The 17,415-nt window shown below is 39.9% G+C and overlaps 1 protein-coding gene across 1 annotated transcript in view; it reads right to left on the reverse strand.

Annotated features, from left to right (window-relative positions):
• Prdm5 (PR/SET domain 5) overlaps positions 1 to 17,415 on the reverse strand; it is a 169,930-nt gene that overhangs the window by 109,221 nt on the left and 43,294 nt on the right. The window contains exon 3 of the mRNA XM_075983930.1: positions 10,870 to 10,992. Within this exon, the coding sequence (XP_075840045.1) occupies positions 10,870 to 10,992 (123 nt within the window). The remainder of the gene's footprint in view (positions 1 to 10,869; positions 10,993 to 17,415) is intronic.

The raw sequence follows: 17,415 nt of genomic DNA on the forward strand, positions 1-17,415 counted from the left end.
GTGCTCATAAAACTTTGGCTCTCGGACCTTGTCCAACTTAGGGAAGATTGATATAAACTAAGAACACAATCAAATCAGGATGAAATGAGAAGCTAGAATATGCAGCCTTTTAAAATTGAGAGTCCTCTTCTCCAAAATTACTGAGTAACTTAAGCCATCATTTGATGCATTCTTTCATAATGACTACCATACTATGGCAGTGATTATAACCAAATTAACTCAAAATACCTCCTGTTGAGTTCTTTCTGCATCTATCAACTAATGGACAGACTCATTCCTGGAAGTTTAGGAGAGAAATCTAATTTTCAGGGCTGCAAATAGGGTTCAGCGGATAAGCAGTTAATGCTTTTTCAGAGGGCCCGAATTCAACTGCCAGCACCCATATCAGGCAGCTCATAACTGCCAGGAATTCCAGCCCCAGGGAATCTAATTGTCTCTCTTCTAGCCTCCTCAGGTATCAACATATATATAGCATGCATATGCACACATGCATGCAACCACCAAAATAAATAAATAAGTAAATAAATACATTTTTAAAAAGAATCATTCTTTGAAATCGTCTACCTCCTTTCAACAGCAAAAATACTCAGCCTTCCCTGACAATTTTCCTACCATCCCTACTCAAGCACCAGGTCTCAACTGGAGTGGACTTAATGAACTCATGCATCTAAGGTTCATTTGCGCTGTTTGGAAATAGCAAAAGTAACTCTACCTTCTCTCACAGGAAAATATTAATCCCCACTGTGTACAAATAAACATAACTCCAGATGAGGGGTGGGTGCTTTGGTACTTCAGCTGCATCTGTCTGTGATATAACTCGGTTCTTGTTTACTTACTGGCAGGCTGCTGTCCACGTGTCGATGGTATAAGGGAAACCATGATGGTACACTTGGCAAAGGCACAATTATTCAATTGCAAAGGCAGTAAGCCGTGAAAATCTACACCATCCAGCTGAAGTGATCAAGCCATAATCCAAGCATGAGAAAATCAGCTTACGAATGCATGCTTTACCCTAGAGTGGGGAGGTTGTTGAAGTGCTACTCAATAGTTATGTGCATGAAAAGACAAAAGATGAAAGTAAAGAAAACTAATACGATAACAAGAATTTGATACCTGCTATCATCTCACTTCGTCCCTCCTTACTAACCCTCTGAATAAGTCTCAAGCCACATATAAACACCATGTCTAAAGATGAGAAACATTAGGAAAAAATCCTACAGTAAAATTAATAACATATATCTACAACATTAATCTAACCACAAAATATGTTAAAGATGAGATATAACTATTATCAACAAAGTATTTTAACCTAACTACTGTAAGCTGCCATGTGACTCTGACGGACCTTGAACTCTCTGCCCTCTAAGCATGTCTGAGCACATGACACCCACTGACACATGGGATTCCAGTGGTAACACCATGAGACACATGCAGAAGAAAGCTTCGAAAGTCCTTACTCAGCCTCAGTAATGTTCTTTCTGCCAGGAAAACACACAGCTGCAGTGAAATCCTTCCCTGTGGATACCATGTGGGTAAAGCATTCAACACGGCAGCTATACTCATGCAAACAGGAATAAGACTTTATAACTATAAACTACTAGAGCTTTTTCCAGACATGATAGTAATACCGTAATCCTAGTGCTCATAGGGTAGCAGGAAACATCAGAAATTCAAGAACAGCCTCAGCTACAAAGCAACACCTTATCTATAACAAATAAGAACAAAACAAGCAGCTGCCATGATGTGCACCTCCTATACTAGGACTTGGTGTGTATAGAGAGTTGATGCATCAAAGAAGCAGCTTGAGTTAGAGGCCAGCCTGGGTTACCAGCAAGACCTTGTCCCAAAAATAAAAAACAAACAAAGCAAGAATCGACGTGAGGCGAGAAAAGGACAAGTTGTGTTTATAGTAATGAAAAAGGCAGAACAATCAACTTCACATTCAGGTAACACTATGTAGGCACAAGTGCAGAGAATCTGTATCTTTTAGAATCATGGCTGGTGAGCCACTGCACAGCAGGGAACAGTTCACACTATGCAAGACAACCGATGCAGTCTTACAAACCAAGCCTGTGAACAAAGTGGCACCAGTTGTAGATCCTAAGCAAATACAGACATCCTTCCCTGATACTCACTGAGACTGTTGTGAATTAAAAGCAAAAGAAACGATGGAAATAGAAAACACTATTCTGAGTGAGGTAACCCAGACCCAAAAAGATGAATATGGGATGTACTCACTCATAATTGGTTTCTAGCCATAAATAAGGGTCACGGAGTCTACAATTGGTGATCCTAAAGAAGCTAAGTAAGAAGGTGAACCAAAGGAAAAACATATAGTTATCCTCTTGGCTATGGGAAGTAGACAAAATTGCCGGGGAGAAAATTGGGATCTTGGGGGCAGGGTGGGATGGGGGTAAGGGGAGACGGGGAGAGAAAAGGGAGAAGGGGAGGATGGGGGGAACTAGGGGAAAAAGGAGGATTGGGATAAAGGAAGGTTGGATAGGGGAGCACGGAACCACAATTCTTAGTTAAGGGACCCACTTTAGAGTGGGCAGGAGACTTGACCCTAGAGGGGCTCCCAGGTGCCCAAGCTGAGGTCCCCAGTTAGTTCCTTGGGCAGCTGAGGATAGGGAACCTGAAATGACCCTATTCTAGAGCAATACTGACGAATATCTTGCATATCATCATAGAACCTTCATCTGGTGATGGATGGAGATAGAGACAGAGACCCACACTGGAGCACTGGACTGAGCTCCCAAGGTCCCAATGAGGAGCAGAAGGAGGGAGAACATGAGCAAAGAAGTCGGGACCACGAGGGGTAGAGTGCACCCACCCACTGAGACAGTGGAGCTGATCTACTGGGAGCTCACCAAGGCCAGCTGGACTGTGACTGAAAAAGCATGGGTTAAAACTGGACTCTCTGAACATGGCGAACAATGAGGGTTGATGAGAAGCCAAAGACAATGGCACGGGGTTTTGATCCTACTTAATGTGCTGGCTTTGTGGGAGCCTAGCCGGTTTGGATGTTCTCCTTTCTAGATATGGACAGAGGGGGGAGGACCTAGGACTTACCACAGGGCAGGGAACCCTGACTATTCTTTGGACTGGAGAGGGAGGGGGAGAGGAGTGGGGGGAGGGGGAGAAGGATGGGAGGAGGGGGAGGGAAATGGGAGGCTGGGAGGAGGTGGAAACTTGTTTTTTTTTTCTTCCTTTTCTCAATAAAAAAAAGAAAAGAAACAAACCGCGGCTCTGCTTGAAGAAAAATAAAATAAATAAAAACTATACTTCATATTTAATGGAAAAATTTTCAATGCAAATTAAATTATTAAATTTTAATAATTTGTCTAAGACCAAGAAACTTTAGAACAAAAGAGTGCTACAGGAATTGGAAGCTTGAGGAGCGGTTTTGTAGATACACAAGCGAGGAAGACTGCACTGCCCTGCACATTCACTTCTTCTGGCCCCACAGGATGCCTCCTGGATGTGACTGGAGCTGTCCTCAGAGCTGGCTAAATGACACTGGGATGTTCATCTCAGGCGGAAGGTGGTTCTCTGCTTGTTACATTATATTAGGATACAGTAGAGAAATCTGTGAGAAACTATACTGAGGATGAAAAAGGTTTTTGTTATGAATCAAAAATTTGATGAAGAAAATGTTTAAATGTAAAGTGCATGAATTCCCAATAATGTTATCTTTGCATAACTGATCAAATAATAGTTTATATCACATTAAGAAAGAAGTGTTTCAGCTACATAACCACACCAGAGCCCTGAACTGCAGGTCCCACGCTGCTCAATCCTCTCTCTTACTACATCTGAATTTATTTATCTGAATCCTTGATTTGTGCTAAACTCCATCAGAGAAAGGATTGTACTTTAATTATATATTATCATTTCCATTATATTTACTATTCCACATCTTATTAGAGTTATCTAAACAAATGTGTCTCCTTCCTCCCACCTCCTCTTTTCCTAAATTAGTTATCTTTCTTATTGCTGTGATCAAATTTCTGATCACAAGGATTTCAAAAGGGTCTATTCTAGCTTCTAATTCCAGGTGGCACCACCAGTCCCTCAAAGTAGGAAAGTCTGGAGGCAGGACAGTGAGGCATTGGTTTACTGCTTCTGCCATCAAGAGAGAAATATAATATAGGCAGTAGAAATGGATTCAAGAAGTAGACCAAGGCCCCAGCCAAGGCCGGATTCCAGCTTGGATCCAGTGTTGAAACAGTTTGCCTAAGTGGTATATTTCACATAGCATACAGTTGTGCTTGAGACTATATAGTCCAAGGTCAAGCACTCTACCATATGCATCCTTGTTTTAAACTAATAAGACAGCAAAAAGCAATAACATTGCTTAGGAAAACACAAGGAGCTACAAAAATGGGTTGTGACTCAATTTTCCATTCTTAACAAATTCTAAGTAATTCAATGGTCACCAAGAGTTCTGAATGGCTTAGCTTTAAAATGGATTAGTAAAGAGTGGCTAAGAGGATGGGGTATGTAAGAAAAAAAGAACAGAGTGTCTGAAGACAGAAATGGGTAATGGCACTGGAGGTTACTGCAGAATTTAGTCAAAGGATGTAGAGAAACATCCAGTGGTTTCACGGCACAGTGCACTGGGACCTGAGGAAAATCTACTAACTACATAAGGTGGAAGAAGTCAGGGGAGCATGGGAGAACAACACAATAGAGGTAAAGAAGTGGATGTAGCAGGAGGAAGGGGAGACAAACATCCCTGGAGACAAGGGCATCAATAGGTTTCACTTACACCAGGAGGCAGAAAATCGTGCTTCAAAAAGCAGATGGGACCATTCTCTAAGCCTGGAGAAAGGAGAGAGCAGGTGTGATTGTAATGTAGTGTGGTGTGTAACATCACAAGTCAAGATAAAGGAGTATTATTTGTATCCCCTTTCTTAACAATCACAAAATAGGAGCATGCATTTTTTTTTATTATTTTTATTGTTTTTACTGAGCTATATATTTTTCTCTGCTCCCCTTCCATCCTCTCCCCTCCCGGACATGCATTTTTAAAGCTTAGTTTAAACTGTAGTCTAGTTTCAAACATTAAAACAGACAACTTATAGTCTCCACAGTGATGTCATCTTAACCGACGTGCTCCCTAATGGGTGCCATCAGTCTCACGCAGCTTCTCAGCTACGGTTTCCTGTAAGTCTCGCAGATGGGAAAATGGCCAGCGCTCAGGACTGTAGAGCTGCACATGTCACAGCACTCATGGAGCAGCTCAGAGACACAGCACGTGCCTTGCAGGTGCCCCGGGGCCTTTTGAAAATAAAACACTAAAAGCCTATGTAAAATACGGCTCTAAAATAAGTCTTCCAGATAAAACTTGACTATATGTTTACTCCATCTCTCTATCGGAAGAATTGAAATAATAAAAGTGGATGTCACAGTACACATAACAAAGTCTTCTTCCCACACTCCCACACCCTGGCAACCTGAGCTCGAGTAGTACCAGCATTTGGAAAAAGCTATTAGGATTAAAGCACATGATACATGCAAAATGGAAAGCACTGTGCCTGTCACATACACATTAACCAGTTCCTAGCGTCAGTGCCATCTTTATCATTAAACCTAATGTGACGGGGTATGTACCACAAGAATATGACTTGGTGGAAATCGAATGCTTTAAGATTACCTCATTTAATAAGTTCAAATATTATAAACTGGGATAATCTAGCTACTAAGTTCAATTCTTCCAGCATCCCTAGGAATTGCCATACCTGACAGGATCTCACCTAGGTAGTTTAAAATGCCCTCACCTGTTTTAGATTACCGGGGATGACCTTGAATTCTGGCCCTACTTCCTCCATTTCCTAAATCCTAGGATTGTAAGCCTGTTCCACTACATCTAATTTAAACAGTGCTGGGGGAAGAAGCCAGGGCCTTAAGGGTTTCAGGCACTCACTTTGCCAAATGAGCAACAACTCCAGCCCCATCGTGTCCAAGATTTCAATCCAACACTAGATTTAAAGGAATTGGCTATGAAAACTATCTCCTGGCTTTAAATAAAGAACATTACTATTTCTGAGATTTTAAAAAATAGCAAAAGTATAATAAAGTGTGGAATTTCTGGAACTGGCAGATACTGCACATAGAGATATCGGCAGACTAAGGGGCCGACAGGGTTCTAACAATGTTCTGCCATTTGAACATCATATAGTGTGGCTTTAGGTTTGTTCGCCAATCTAGTACAGGATTTTTGTTCATTTTTTTTCAACAATAACATAGAAAGATGTATTTGATCTTGGGATGCACTGAAGCAAAAAACTGATAAATGTGTTAAGGTTTTATAATAATTTGATGTATCATAATTTATGGAAAATCACTTCTATGTGCTTCTCTGCTTTGGTTACACTTACCAATGGACTTTCTGAGAGTAAAATCATCATGAGGCTACTATATGAGTTTTAATAATGAGCTAAACCCTATATTAAGGAGCAAAGTGTTTCAAAGAATGATTCTATGTCAACATTATATGCATGGCATTAGTAGTTTTATGAGATGAAACACAATATAAGCAAAGATATCACTATAAATGAATATATACTTAATAACATACAATTTTAAAATATAAAGGAAAAGGTAAGATCTATGAAATTGTATTTTATTCCAAAATATAGAAATGGGGACTGAATGGAGTTGGGGGAAGTCCTCACAGCCCAGCTGGGGAAGAACTGGAATAACCGCCAGTAAAAATGACTATCCCCTTTCTGTTCTTGCCTTTGAATGGAAAGATGATACCATAGAAAGTGTGTAAAGACCCACCTCAAGGACCGCAACTGACATCAGGGAAGGAAGCCAGAATACATTACATTGTTCATGCCAGGATATTAAATATGACCATCTAAAGCCAGCTGGAGAAGCCATAGGCATGTCAGTCAGACAAATGTCCAATTAATTAAACATAAGACAGTGTGCAGGGCTATAGCACAAATCAATCAAACGACAGACATAGCCACTGTCAAGCTGTCTATGAACATCAACTACAAAGCTCCTGGTGAAAAGGAAGTTCATGCTCAAATCTTATACACATGCTCTTTGCCTGGACTCCGCACCTTCCCAATGTCACAAACCTCTACAGCCAACCCCACAACTACATAGGACCCTCTTTGTCCATTGCTCTTTTGCTAAGCTGTCTTTTTAAATCATGTCAGAGTTCAACTGATGACAAAGATAATCAAGATGACCAGTATATATACCGAGTATAAACTGAGTATATATCAAAATCTATACTCTTAAGAAATGACTCCCATAACATACTGGTGACACACCATAGTAACATGCTCTTACCGCTGGGAGAAACACAAATAATGAACTGGCCTTTGGTGGGCATAGAGTTAACAATTGCTATGATTTCTAGGATTGGAGGTACAAAAACCAAAACTTACTTCCATTTAAAAATAAAGTGCTTTCACCAATAATGCTTTGTTCATCACTTTGAATGGCTATTTGCAGTCTATAAAACACTGCGCTTAGCACTATTCCTATTGACATATCTGTCTTAGCCATACACACTCCTTAAAAAGGTGCTTCAAAAAAAAAAGGAGCTTCAAGTTGCCTAAGGACAAATTTTGTTCCGCTTGCGACTAAGGATGTGATGGGCAATACTCTGCACAGAAAGCCTTTACTGAGTGTGCTGGCAGATGGGGGCACAACTTTTGCGTCATCACTAACTTCTGTTAATACTGGTTTTTTTTTTCTGTGAGGATGAAAAATGTAAAGTCTACAAATGACTTATAAAGGACAAGTTTTCCAATTTTTCTTTTGCAATCTTTGAGTTAAAGTTTATGCCAAATCCCAGTAATATCTAGGTTTATAGTGACATTTTCTCAGGAAGAATCTTGATTTTTGTGACAAATCTCTATAGGGTACAAATGTAAAGTACTATTTTTCAGAGAAGTGGTTTACATGTGGTTAATTACTAAATCCCAGCATCCTCCCCTGATGAGCACCCCTACCCTGACCTATCTGCAGACTCTTCATCATTTAGAATGTCTTCATATCCAGCCTTCTTCATGATATCAATGAGGACCCAAAGACTCCCTTCATGTGACAAGATCCCCATAAACACCAAGTCACTTTTTCATTCATGCCAACCACATACATACAGCAAAGGCCTAGAGAAGACAAGTCTGGAGATGGGCACAGAGGAGCATGAAGTACAGTTCCTTGGAAAATACAAAGAATTCGGTTTCTTTTCCAAATAGCGTAACTCACTATTTTAGCTGAGTAATTTTAACTAAATGGTTCTCTATTTAAAAATCAGAACAAAGGTTTTTATAAGCCTATAAAACACTGACTTACCAAACTTTATCAAATACTATACGCACGTATTCATTTAGAGGCACAAAAGTAACTCTGAGAAGCGTCACTGCTCTTCAGATGTTTAAGAGGGCTTCTGCATCACTTATAGACACATCTTTCATATTCAGAACCTTCTAGTCAAAGTTGGAAACGTTTCGAAAGTCTAAATACACAATTCAACTGATTATTCTGCAAAGGGTCCACGTGGGAAGAAATATTTGCTCCCTGGACCCTTCTTCGGCAATTTAGATATTTAATCATCATTTCCAAAGCAAATTTCCAAAAATCAAATAAATCGCAAACCTACAAATATAATTGAGCTTCCATGAAGGAGTTCCAATCATTTGCCAAAACAGACCTGAAATTCTTAATCCCTTGTCCAAAAAAAAATTGGACCAAGTATTGACGTTTTCCACCAAGCAAGCCAGCCACATAGTCACAAATGTTTCTCATTTACTCCACCCCTAGGGCATACAGCTCAAATAAAAAATTTCCTAAATACTCAAAATTTCAGATGCAATTTGGAATGCAAGTGATTCATAATTCAGGAAACATTACGCTCGTGTCTTACCCACTCAGAGTTTCTGGAATGCAACTCTCAGGAGAGCATTCTTGCCAATTAGAAGTCTGGCTTTGTTTTCAGTCATGAGACCTAACTATTATGCTCTTTGACCCTTACTCAAATGTGATTTTGAAGCCTCGACAGTCTGAACCTACAGCTACTGTTCAAGTGAGAAAGTTGCTACCTCAAGGGAGCTAATAAGGTTCCTATGTATACCATGACAAAACCAAGTAATGGTACATCCATTCCCATTAAGAAAGGGCAAAGCAACACTAAAAGAAAACAAGCTAGTGTCTTTGCTTCCACAACAATATCCTTGCAGTGGCCTCTGAACAGATTTAGACCCTGATTAAATCAACAATGATGTTTCGCAGAGGCTCTTGTCATATTCTAATCCTGCCCTTACCTTGACGCCCTTCTTAAGTCATCACTTATGTGCGGAGGGACCACAACGGCAACCATTTTCTTTCACAGACTCCTAAACTGTCTCAAGGAAAGGGATATAGCTGCCATGGCGGGGGGAAGGAAAGTGGTCACTGAATGTCTGGGACACTCTCATTTGGGACCCTATTAGAGTCAATTCTATGTGTCCATACAGGGAAATACAGCTTTCCTAACCCTCATATTAAAGGAGAAATTGTTTAGCTGAGGATAGGAAATTGAACACCAGATGACTATATTTTTTCATGAAATTAAACTTAGTGCTGTGGATTTTCCCCTCACCACAGCTGGTTTAGGATAATGCATAATCAGTGCACTAATCAATACATTTCTATAAGCAAATGTCACACACAGAGGAGTATAGTCAGTTTGCCCAGTTATCTTCCTTCCCTTCTTGTTTCTGTCAGCCATGGCTTCTTGACTTCTGCAGTTCAGTCAGGAAAGAAAGCTTTACATGGGATGAGTCAGTTTATCATCACCCCATGGTGTGCCTTAATTCTCTTGTTTTCTCTGACTGGTCTTTTATTTATAGGCTCACTCTATACTTGCTTCTTTTCCTTTTGCCTGTATTGCCATTGGACAATTGCTAACTTCACCTCATAGTCTGTACAGGCACCAAATGTTTTGTGCGGCAGTATACTGCTATACAATGAAACAGAATTCAGCAAGATGTGGTCCTACTTGTGGAATTGTTTTTATGGGTCGGCCTAACTGGGCATGTAGTGGCTGACAGCTGATTAAACTGTAGGCTGTGTGTTTTTATGAAAACAGTTTCAGATGAGAGTAAAATCTGAATCAGTAAGGAATACTGACTATCACAATATGAGTGGGCTTCATCCAATCAGTTGAAGAGCTGAAGAGAACACATGCTGCCACACTGCTTGGTTACCATAACAGAAACACCATATCTTCAGCTTGTTCCAAGCAGCCTTCGTGGCTCTACAGGAGCTTTAGGTTCTTGGATTCAAATTGAGACATTTACTCTGCAGATTTTGGATTTGCCAGTGTCTACTATTTTATGAGCCAAATGTTTCTAAGCACAAAGAGATACTTAAATGTATTCCACCGAATCTATTTATCTATTTATCTGAAAAGTCTCAAAAACACACGACCCCCAAGGGCCTCCGTTGGACTGTGGGGAAGCACACATGAACAAAGGCCTCTCCAGGAGGCCTTTCTCAAAGAATAATCAATGGCAGAGTACAAAGAGCCAGAACAGCTAGCAAACCAAAGTGCTATCAAGAAAAAAATCACTTAAGAAAATAAAAGTATTTGAAGGCAAGCTCTGCCAAGCACAGTATCAAACCATGTAAATCATTCCCCCCAAGAATTCCCATAAAGCCAGTGACCTGGTTTTAGCTGACAGTTCAGTTGCTTTTTCCTGCATATGAAGACTATGATAATTTTCTCTGTTTTTAAGACTTAGGTACTGTTATTTGAAGCTGATCACGGGGAAATAAGCTGATGACACAGAATAGATCCATAAATTAATTCATTACTCTTATGGTGCACTGTACATACAAAGCCAACAAGCTCACTTGAATGGCAGCCAGGTTCTTCCGCTCCTGAGATGGTGCCTCATGAACAAAGCGAAGCCAGTTGGAGTGTCTAGGGTTAGTAGCATCCAAAATATACAGAACTTCTCCCTTGCTCCCACGAACCTAAAACAAAACAAACAAAAAATTCATATTAATCATGCTAAATTTACCAAGGGTGGAATACTACATATTTTTCTGAAGTATACATCTTTTTATTGATAAGCATTGAATAAGTTTAAACTAACAGCACTCATGATTTAAACATATGTATAAAAAGAGCCTACTATTTAATTTGGCAGATGTCTGCATGACTCACAACTATTCTCAAATCTCAGAGACATAACATCTTTTCTGTGTCCATTTTGCAGGTGTATTTAAATATACATGTGACAATCACAGTTGTTCAGAAGGCAATCATAACACAATCCGTCTTGTGTCTCCATGGAAGAGAGCAAGCAGCACTACCTCCCAAGTGAGATGAGCGGAGTCGGGGCAATCTCTTTCAATTCTCTTTCCATATGTTTAGAGAATTATCTGAAGAAGGGGAACTGACTAATCCAACTAGGAGGTGTGACAGCTCACGGGACACGGGCCTTTCTAGGGGATAAAGAAAACAGACTCTATTTTGTCATTAGAAAATGTACTCATGAATTTCTTTGAACAGTATTTTTTATTTGTTGCATTTTACATAGTCTCTAGCTATAAATCTTGCAGGTAAAATATAATATTTTAATAGGGAAAGAAGTAACGGAAGGAAGGAAGGAAGGAAGGAAGGAAGGAAGGAAGGAAGGAAGGAAAGAAGGGAGAGGGAGAAGAAATGAATCAGTCCATTGAATGCTCTTGAACTCAAGACGCTTGGAATCTACTGTCTTCATCCTCCATTATTGGTTACGCTGGCCCTCTTTAACAACATACAGGCAGCAACCTCCACTTGTGTATATGTGTAGCTGAAATCCAGCAGAGAAGAGATGGAAAGATTTCAGAGAATGCAAATCCAATTCTCAGCGCCCACATAGTGGCTAACAACCCCCTGTAACTCTCCTTGTACAGGTGTGACACCCTCTTCTAGCCTCTTTGGGCACTGGACACAAGTAATACATAGACATAATGTAAGCAAAACAACCATACCCCTAAAATAAAGTAAAGTAAATATTTTAATCCAGCAGAGAATATACAAAAATGAATGGCATGCAAAATCTAGAAATGCACTGGAAGTACAAATGAGGTAAGAGAAATATCCAAGGACACCAAATGCATGGGGCATGCATTTTTCATGGCACATCTGCACATTTACTCATTCAACAAACTACTGCTGAGTCCTGTATTGCCCAGGACTAAGAATGTTTCTACAAACAAAACAAACTAAATCTCTGAGCTCACAGGACTTCAGAGTAAACAAACATAGAATGAAACTTCATGTTACTACGAAGACCATGAAGAAAAATCAAGCAGACTCTAGAAAAGTAAGTCATAGAGGAAAGGCTTGTAGTAATATGGGCGGCGGGGCTGTGTCCCCAGCACCCCGGCCGCCTGCACAGCTAGCTTATGCCCCGAAATAACAACACACAAACTGTATTCATTTAATCACTGCTTGGCCCATTTCTATCTAGCCTCTTCTAGGCTAATTCTCACATATTAATTTAGCCCATTTCTAATCATCTGTGTAGTGCCCCTAGGTGCGCTTACCGGGAAGATTCTAGCCTATGTCCATCCTGGGTCGGAGCTTCATCGCGTGCCTCTGCCTGGGAGCTGGGAGCATGGCGTCTCTTCTGAGGCGTCTGCTCCCGCGAGGAGAGCTGTGGAGTCTGAGCTCCTCTTCCTCTCAGCGTTCTGTTCTGTTTACTCCTCCCACCTATCTTCTAACCAATGAGGGCCAAGCAGTTTCTTTTTATTTAACCAATGACCTTCCTCCATCAAAGGCTAGGTAAGCATCTTTGATGAGGTAGCTCTAATGCAAGTGCTCTAAAGGGGAGAAGGAGCTGGAGAGTGATTTTCAAACAGAGCACCAAGCAAAAGCAGCAGAAAGCTCTGAGTTTTGAAAATGAGCTTGATGTACACAAGGAAGAGTAGAAAGGCTGAAGAAGATGTGATAAGCACACCTGAGAAAGTGATCGGCATTGGGATCAACTGGCAGATGACAAGTCACTCACAAACAAACAGACAGAGAAGCCACCCACACAGTCCCCACAGTGTACGTGCAATAATTTCTACCCAAAAATCTGTTTAAAACTCATCTGTTGGATGATGGCAAAAAAAGAAAACAAAAAAAAAACGGGTGAAACTTCAAGATTCTCACATATATTGTACAGAAGGAAAAAAATCAGCTAGCCTATTCCTATTGTCTGATATCTGCCATTGCTTAAAGAGCTGTTTCTTTCCAAAGCCAAACAATTTTCAATAATCCTTACAGTATCTCTAAAGAGATTTGCAATGATTGCTGGAAAGCAGAAATTTAATTTTCAGTATTTTAACTGCTAAAAGCCTTGTGTGTCTCTTGAATACTTAGGTCAGTATTGTGAGAATTAGTTATAATTCTAACCAAAAAAAAAAAAAAAAAAACCAAACTGGTACTGAAATTTGTTCTGCCTCCCTGCTTCAAGCCTCACTGACCCAAGGAGAATATAAATCAATCAATCAATCAATCAATAAATAAATAAATAAATAACCAGCAGCAATAATGTTCTGCTGGATTTAAAACACACTGTATACCTACCACTCAAAGAGAAGGTTCATTTAACACAGTAACAATTGTAGATGTGTGACATAAAATCCTTCCCTTCAAGTACCATCATAACTACAGTTTTTAAATGTTTTAATTTCTAATACCCAAATAACTCACAAGTAGTCATCCTGCTACATAGCTGAAAAATATTATTTTCTTAAAGAAACTATAATTTAAAATCCTAACTATTGCTAAAATTCAAATTTCAATGAGTAAAAGAATATTAGAACATGTGCTTGTCAATGCCATCTCAGCTTGAAGGGGGGCCTAGTCAGGGACTTGTAATGGGCCCCTCAGTAATACATCCATTACTCTGTATTTTATAACATGATCAGATGTGCTTGACATTTGAACTCAGTGCAAAGAAGACAGACATTAACAAAACTTTCTCAGGTTTACTATAATAAGTACATTTAAGGAGTAGGACTGTTCATTTTATTTCAGTTTTGTCTCAGGACCCTAGGCTCCAACTATTTTCAGTCAATATAATGATTAGTATTAACTGTCAACTTGATAGAATCTATAATTATCTGAAAGACTGCTGCTGGGCATGACTATCAAAAATTATATCGATTACATTAACTGCAATGAGGGACTGCACTGTGGGTGGTACATTCCCTGGGCTGGGATCCTGGACTGTAGAAGTGGAGAAAGAAACCTGAACAACATGCATCCATCACTCTCCGTTCCTGACTGTGGATGCCATGTGACCAGCAACTTCTTGCCAGCCATAATGGACTATACTATAACTGGGAGCCAAGCAAAGCCCCTACCTCATTAAGTTGCTTTTGTTAGGGTATTTTATCACAAAAGTAGAAAAAGAAATTAACCCACTTAGTATTAGCAACCTGCTTCCATTTTTGGTTCACCAGATAAACACATTTTTCAGCTGATTGATCCTCATACAATATTCCATCTTAAGAAAAATACACAACTTCTTACTGAAATTCTTCTGAAATGTATTATTTTTAATAAAACAATTTATACTTACTGTTATTTATAATCTCATAACAAAAATAATGGTGAGAAATTACTGTACACTGCCCAAATCTTTATATGTGAAAACCTACCTCTGTTTGGTGGTAGAGTCGATGCCCATCTTATTGCAATCACCTGCACTCACAGACTGCTAAGCATCCCTTCTTGGCCCATTACTGAGCTGTGTGTTGCCCTGCAGTCTGCAGCTCCTGTGAAACCACTGCATTACCTGCTCATAAGACTGCATCTTCCTGCCCCTGTCACCCTGTTGCATTACCTGCTCATAAGACTGCATCTTCCTGCCCCTGTCACACTGTTGCATTACCTGCTCATAAGACTGCATCTTCCTGCCCCTGTCACAGTTCACTTGATGACACACCCTCTGAAGGAGACACCCTTGCTCTTTCAGCACAAGCCAGTCAAGACACCCTAGGCAGATAGCTACTATTAAAGCATCCATTAACTGCCTTAATTTGATAATGAGCCCTGAGGTTATATATTCAACATTTTCGACATCTAACAAAGAAAACTAAAAACACTTCTTATTCCACATCCCTACAGCTTGTATGCTTTGCAGCCAAAGCACAAAACTAGTCTCCCAACGCCTTTTATTTAAAATTTCAAGGAAGTGAAACAATTTATTACTGCCCCACTTAAGACAGTCTTCTACAAAGCAGGCCCATAATGACATCAGCATTTCATATTAAAATCATCTCAGTTCACGATTTATCCAGCTTTCCTACACTAGCAACACAAAGCTGTTGCCTAAAGTCAAAGGGAAAGACACCCTATGAAAAGTAGAAGACAAAATCGGGCTGTTTCACATCTCTCTGTGCCTGGCTCCTCCATCATTGAAGACTGCACCCAAATGGCAATGCGACTGTTTCCAGCTCCTGCTCAATAATGATTTTGCTTTTCTAGTGTTCAGGAGGAAGAAAAAATATGTCCATATTTGCTACCATAGGTATGCACCTTCTTTCAGATCTAAGACCAGCAAAGGAAAGCCACAACTCACTTCATCTTCCAAATCAGCTTATTTCAGAGGAAGACAAACACACAAAAATTCAGCTCAATTAGTGAGAATCTTCACAGGTGAGTAGAAAAGTAAGAATATGGCCAGGTGGTGGTGGCACACGCCTTTAATCCCAGCGCTTGGGAGGTAGAGGCAGGTGGATTACTGTGAGTTCAAGGCCAGCCTGCTCTACAAGAGCTAGTTCCAAGACAGGCTCCAATGCTACAGAGAAACTCTTTCTCAAAGGAAAGAAAAAAACATCTAAAACAATTGATTCATCATTATGTCCTTCAGTCATCTCGCGACTTCGCAGAGAAGACGTGAGTAATTAGCAAGGCTTTTCAGAACAGTGGTTCAGAATGCTGAGACTGGCAGCACGCATGCCTTTAATGTATAAAATGTCATCTTTTGATTTAAATTTCAAGCACTTCTCTGCAATTTTTTTAACTAAAGGAAACCATATGCCCTGCCTTCAGAGCTTAATTAGTCCAATGTCAAGATACTTTACAAGTACTGAAAAGCAAGAGATTCTGGAGTGAAATCTGACATCTCAGTTATCAAATTTAAACCAAAAGACCAAAACACCCGGAGACCATGAGTACTGTCACAGGCAAGCTGAGGATTTATAGTTTCCAAGCACAGAGCGTGTTTCCCTTCATGGTTTTTCCAAAGATTCAAAGGTTTGGGTGCTTCTAAACACCAAAAGAGTGTCAGTGCAGAAAGTGAGGTGTTCAGGAAATAGGGGTATGGGTTTACACTGTAGCTCAGCACCCTGTTAAGTGATCTTGACTGAACAGACAGGTCCAGCTGGGCGTGGTGGCACCCCATGAGTAGCAGCACAGATGCAGAGGCAAGGTACAGGTTTGGACAGTGGGAACAGAAGGGAGACAGTTAAAGCTAAGATATACTAATTCTTACTGTGTGTCAGTTCTGGAAAATGCATTATGATCTTAGAAATGAATGTACCTATGCCCCAATTACCAATTATTATAATCATCTAATAATCATAATTATATGCTAAAATACTAGAAAAGTTGCATCCCTTATTAGTACTGAGTGTTCACTGAACCTAACATTGGTAACTTTAAGATGTGCCAGGAAAAGCTTTTGAAGAAATTTTTAAATATGGTTCTTTTACTTAATTAGCATTTTGAGTATTATTAAGGAAATATGAAACCTTGTTTGAGCCTGTAAAATATTGTTCTGGGAAATATAAAGTTGAATACATATGCACTGTAATCACTAGAAACATGTAATACATCTGGCTATAAAAATGCAAACAGTTCATGTGCTTGAGCGAAGAGAAACATAAACCGCAGAGCAGAGAGGACATTGTGAAAAGCCCCCAAATGTGTCTTCGCACCCAGTAAAACCTACACTTGGTTTCTTGACACAGAAACATGGCACAGGTGTGGCTTCCATTTTCACTGCTGGTGACACCAGAGAAGCATGGCAGAAGAAAGCTGGCTTTGTGCTTCTCTAGACTCCATCTGCACCTTTCTCTTACGGTCCGCCAATACATTGTTCTGACAACACTGTAAACAATCTTACGTAAAGAACAGTGAGGCTTGGGTCCCAGGAATCATGCTAGGAAATCCTCTCACCTTTTCTTGACCAAGACCAACCAACAGGACTTCCAAGGACAGACTACTCCAGTCTGACCCACCTCACCTCCACCAGGACTTCCACCTTCAACATTTTTTTGTCAAAAAAAAAAAAGTTCTTGGTTTGGAGGCATGTTTTAATAAATCGCCTTTTCATAACTCTTCTTTCCACACTGACTTAAACATATTCTCAAATATACTCTTAACAATACTTTCATAACTGCCCAGTC

The sequence above is a fragment of the Microtus pennsylvanicus genome, chromosome 8 (assembly GCF_037038515.1).
Source record: "Microtus pennsylvanicus isolate mMicPen1 chromosome 8, mMicPen1.hap1, whole genome shotgun sequence".
In the NCBI taxonomy this organism is placed as follows: domain Eukaryota; kingdom Metazoa; phylum Chordata; class Mammalia; order Rodentia; family Cricetidae; genus Microtus; species Microtus pennsylvanicus.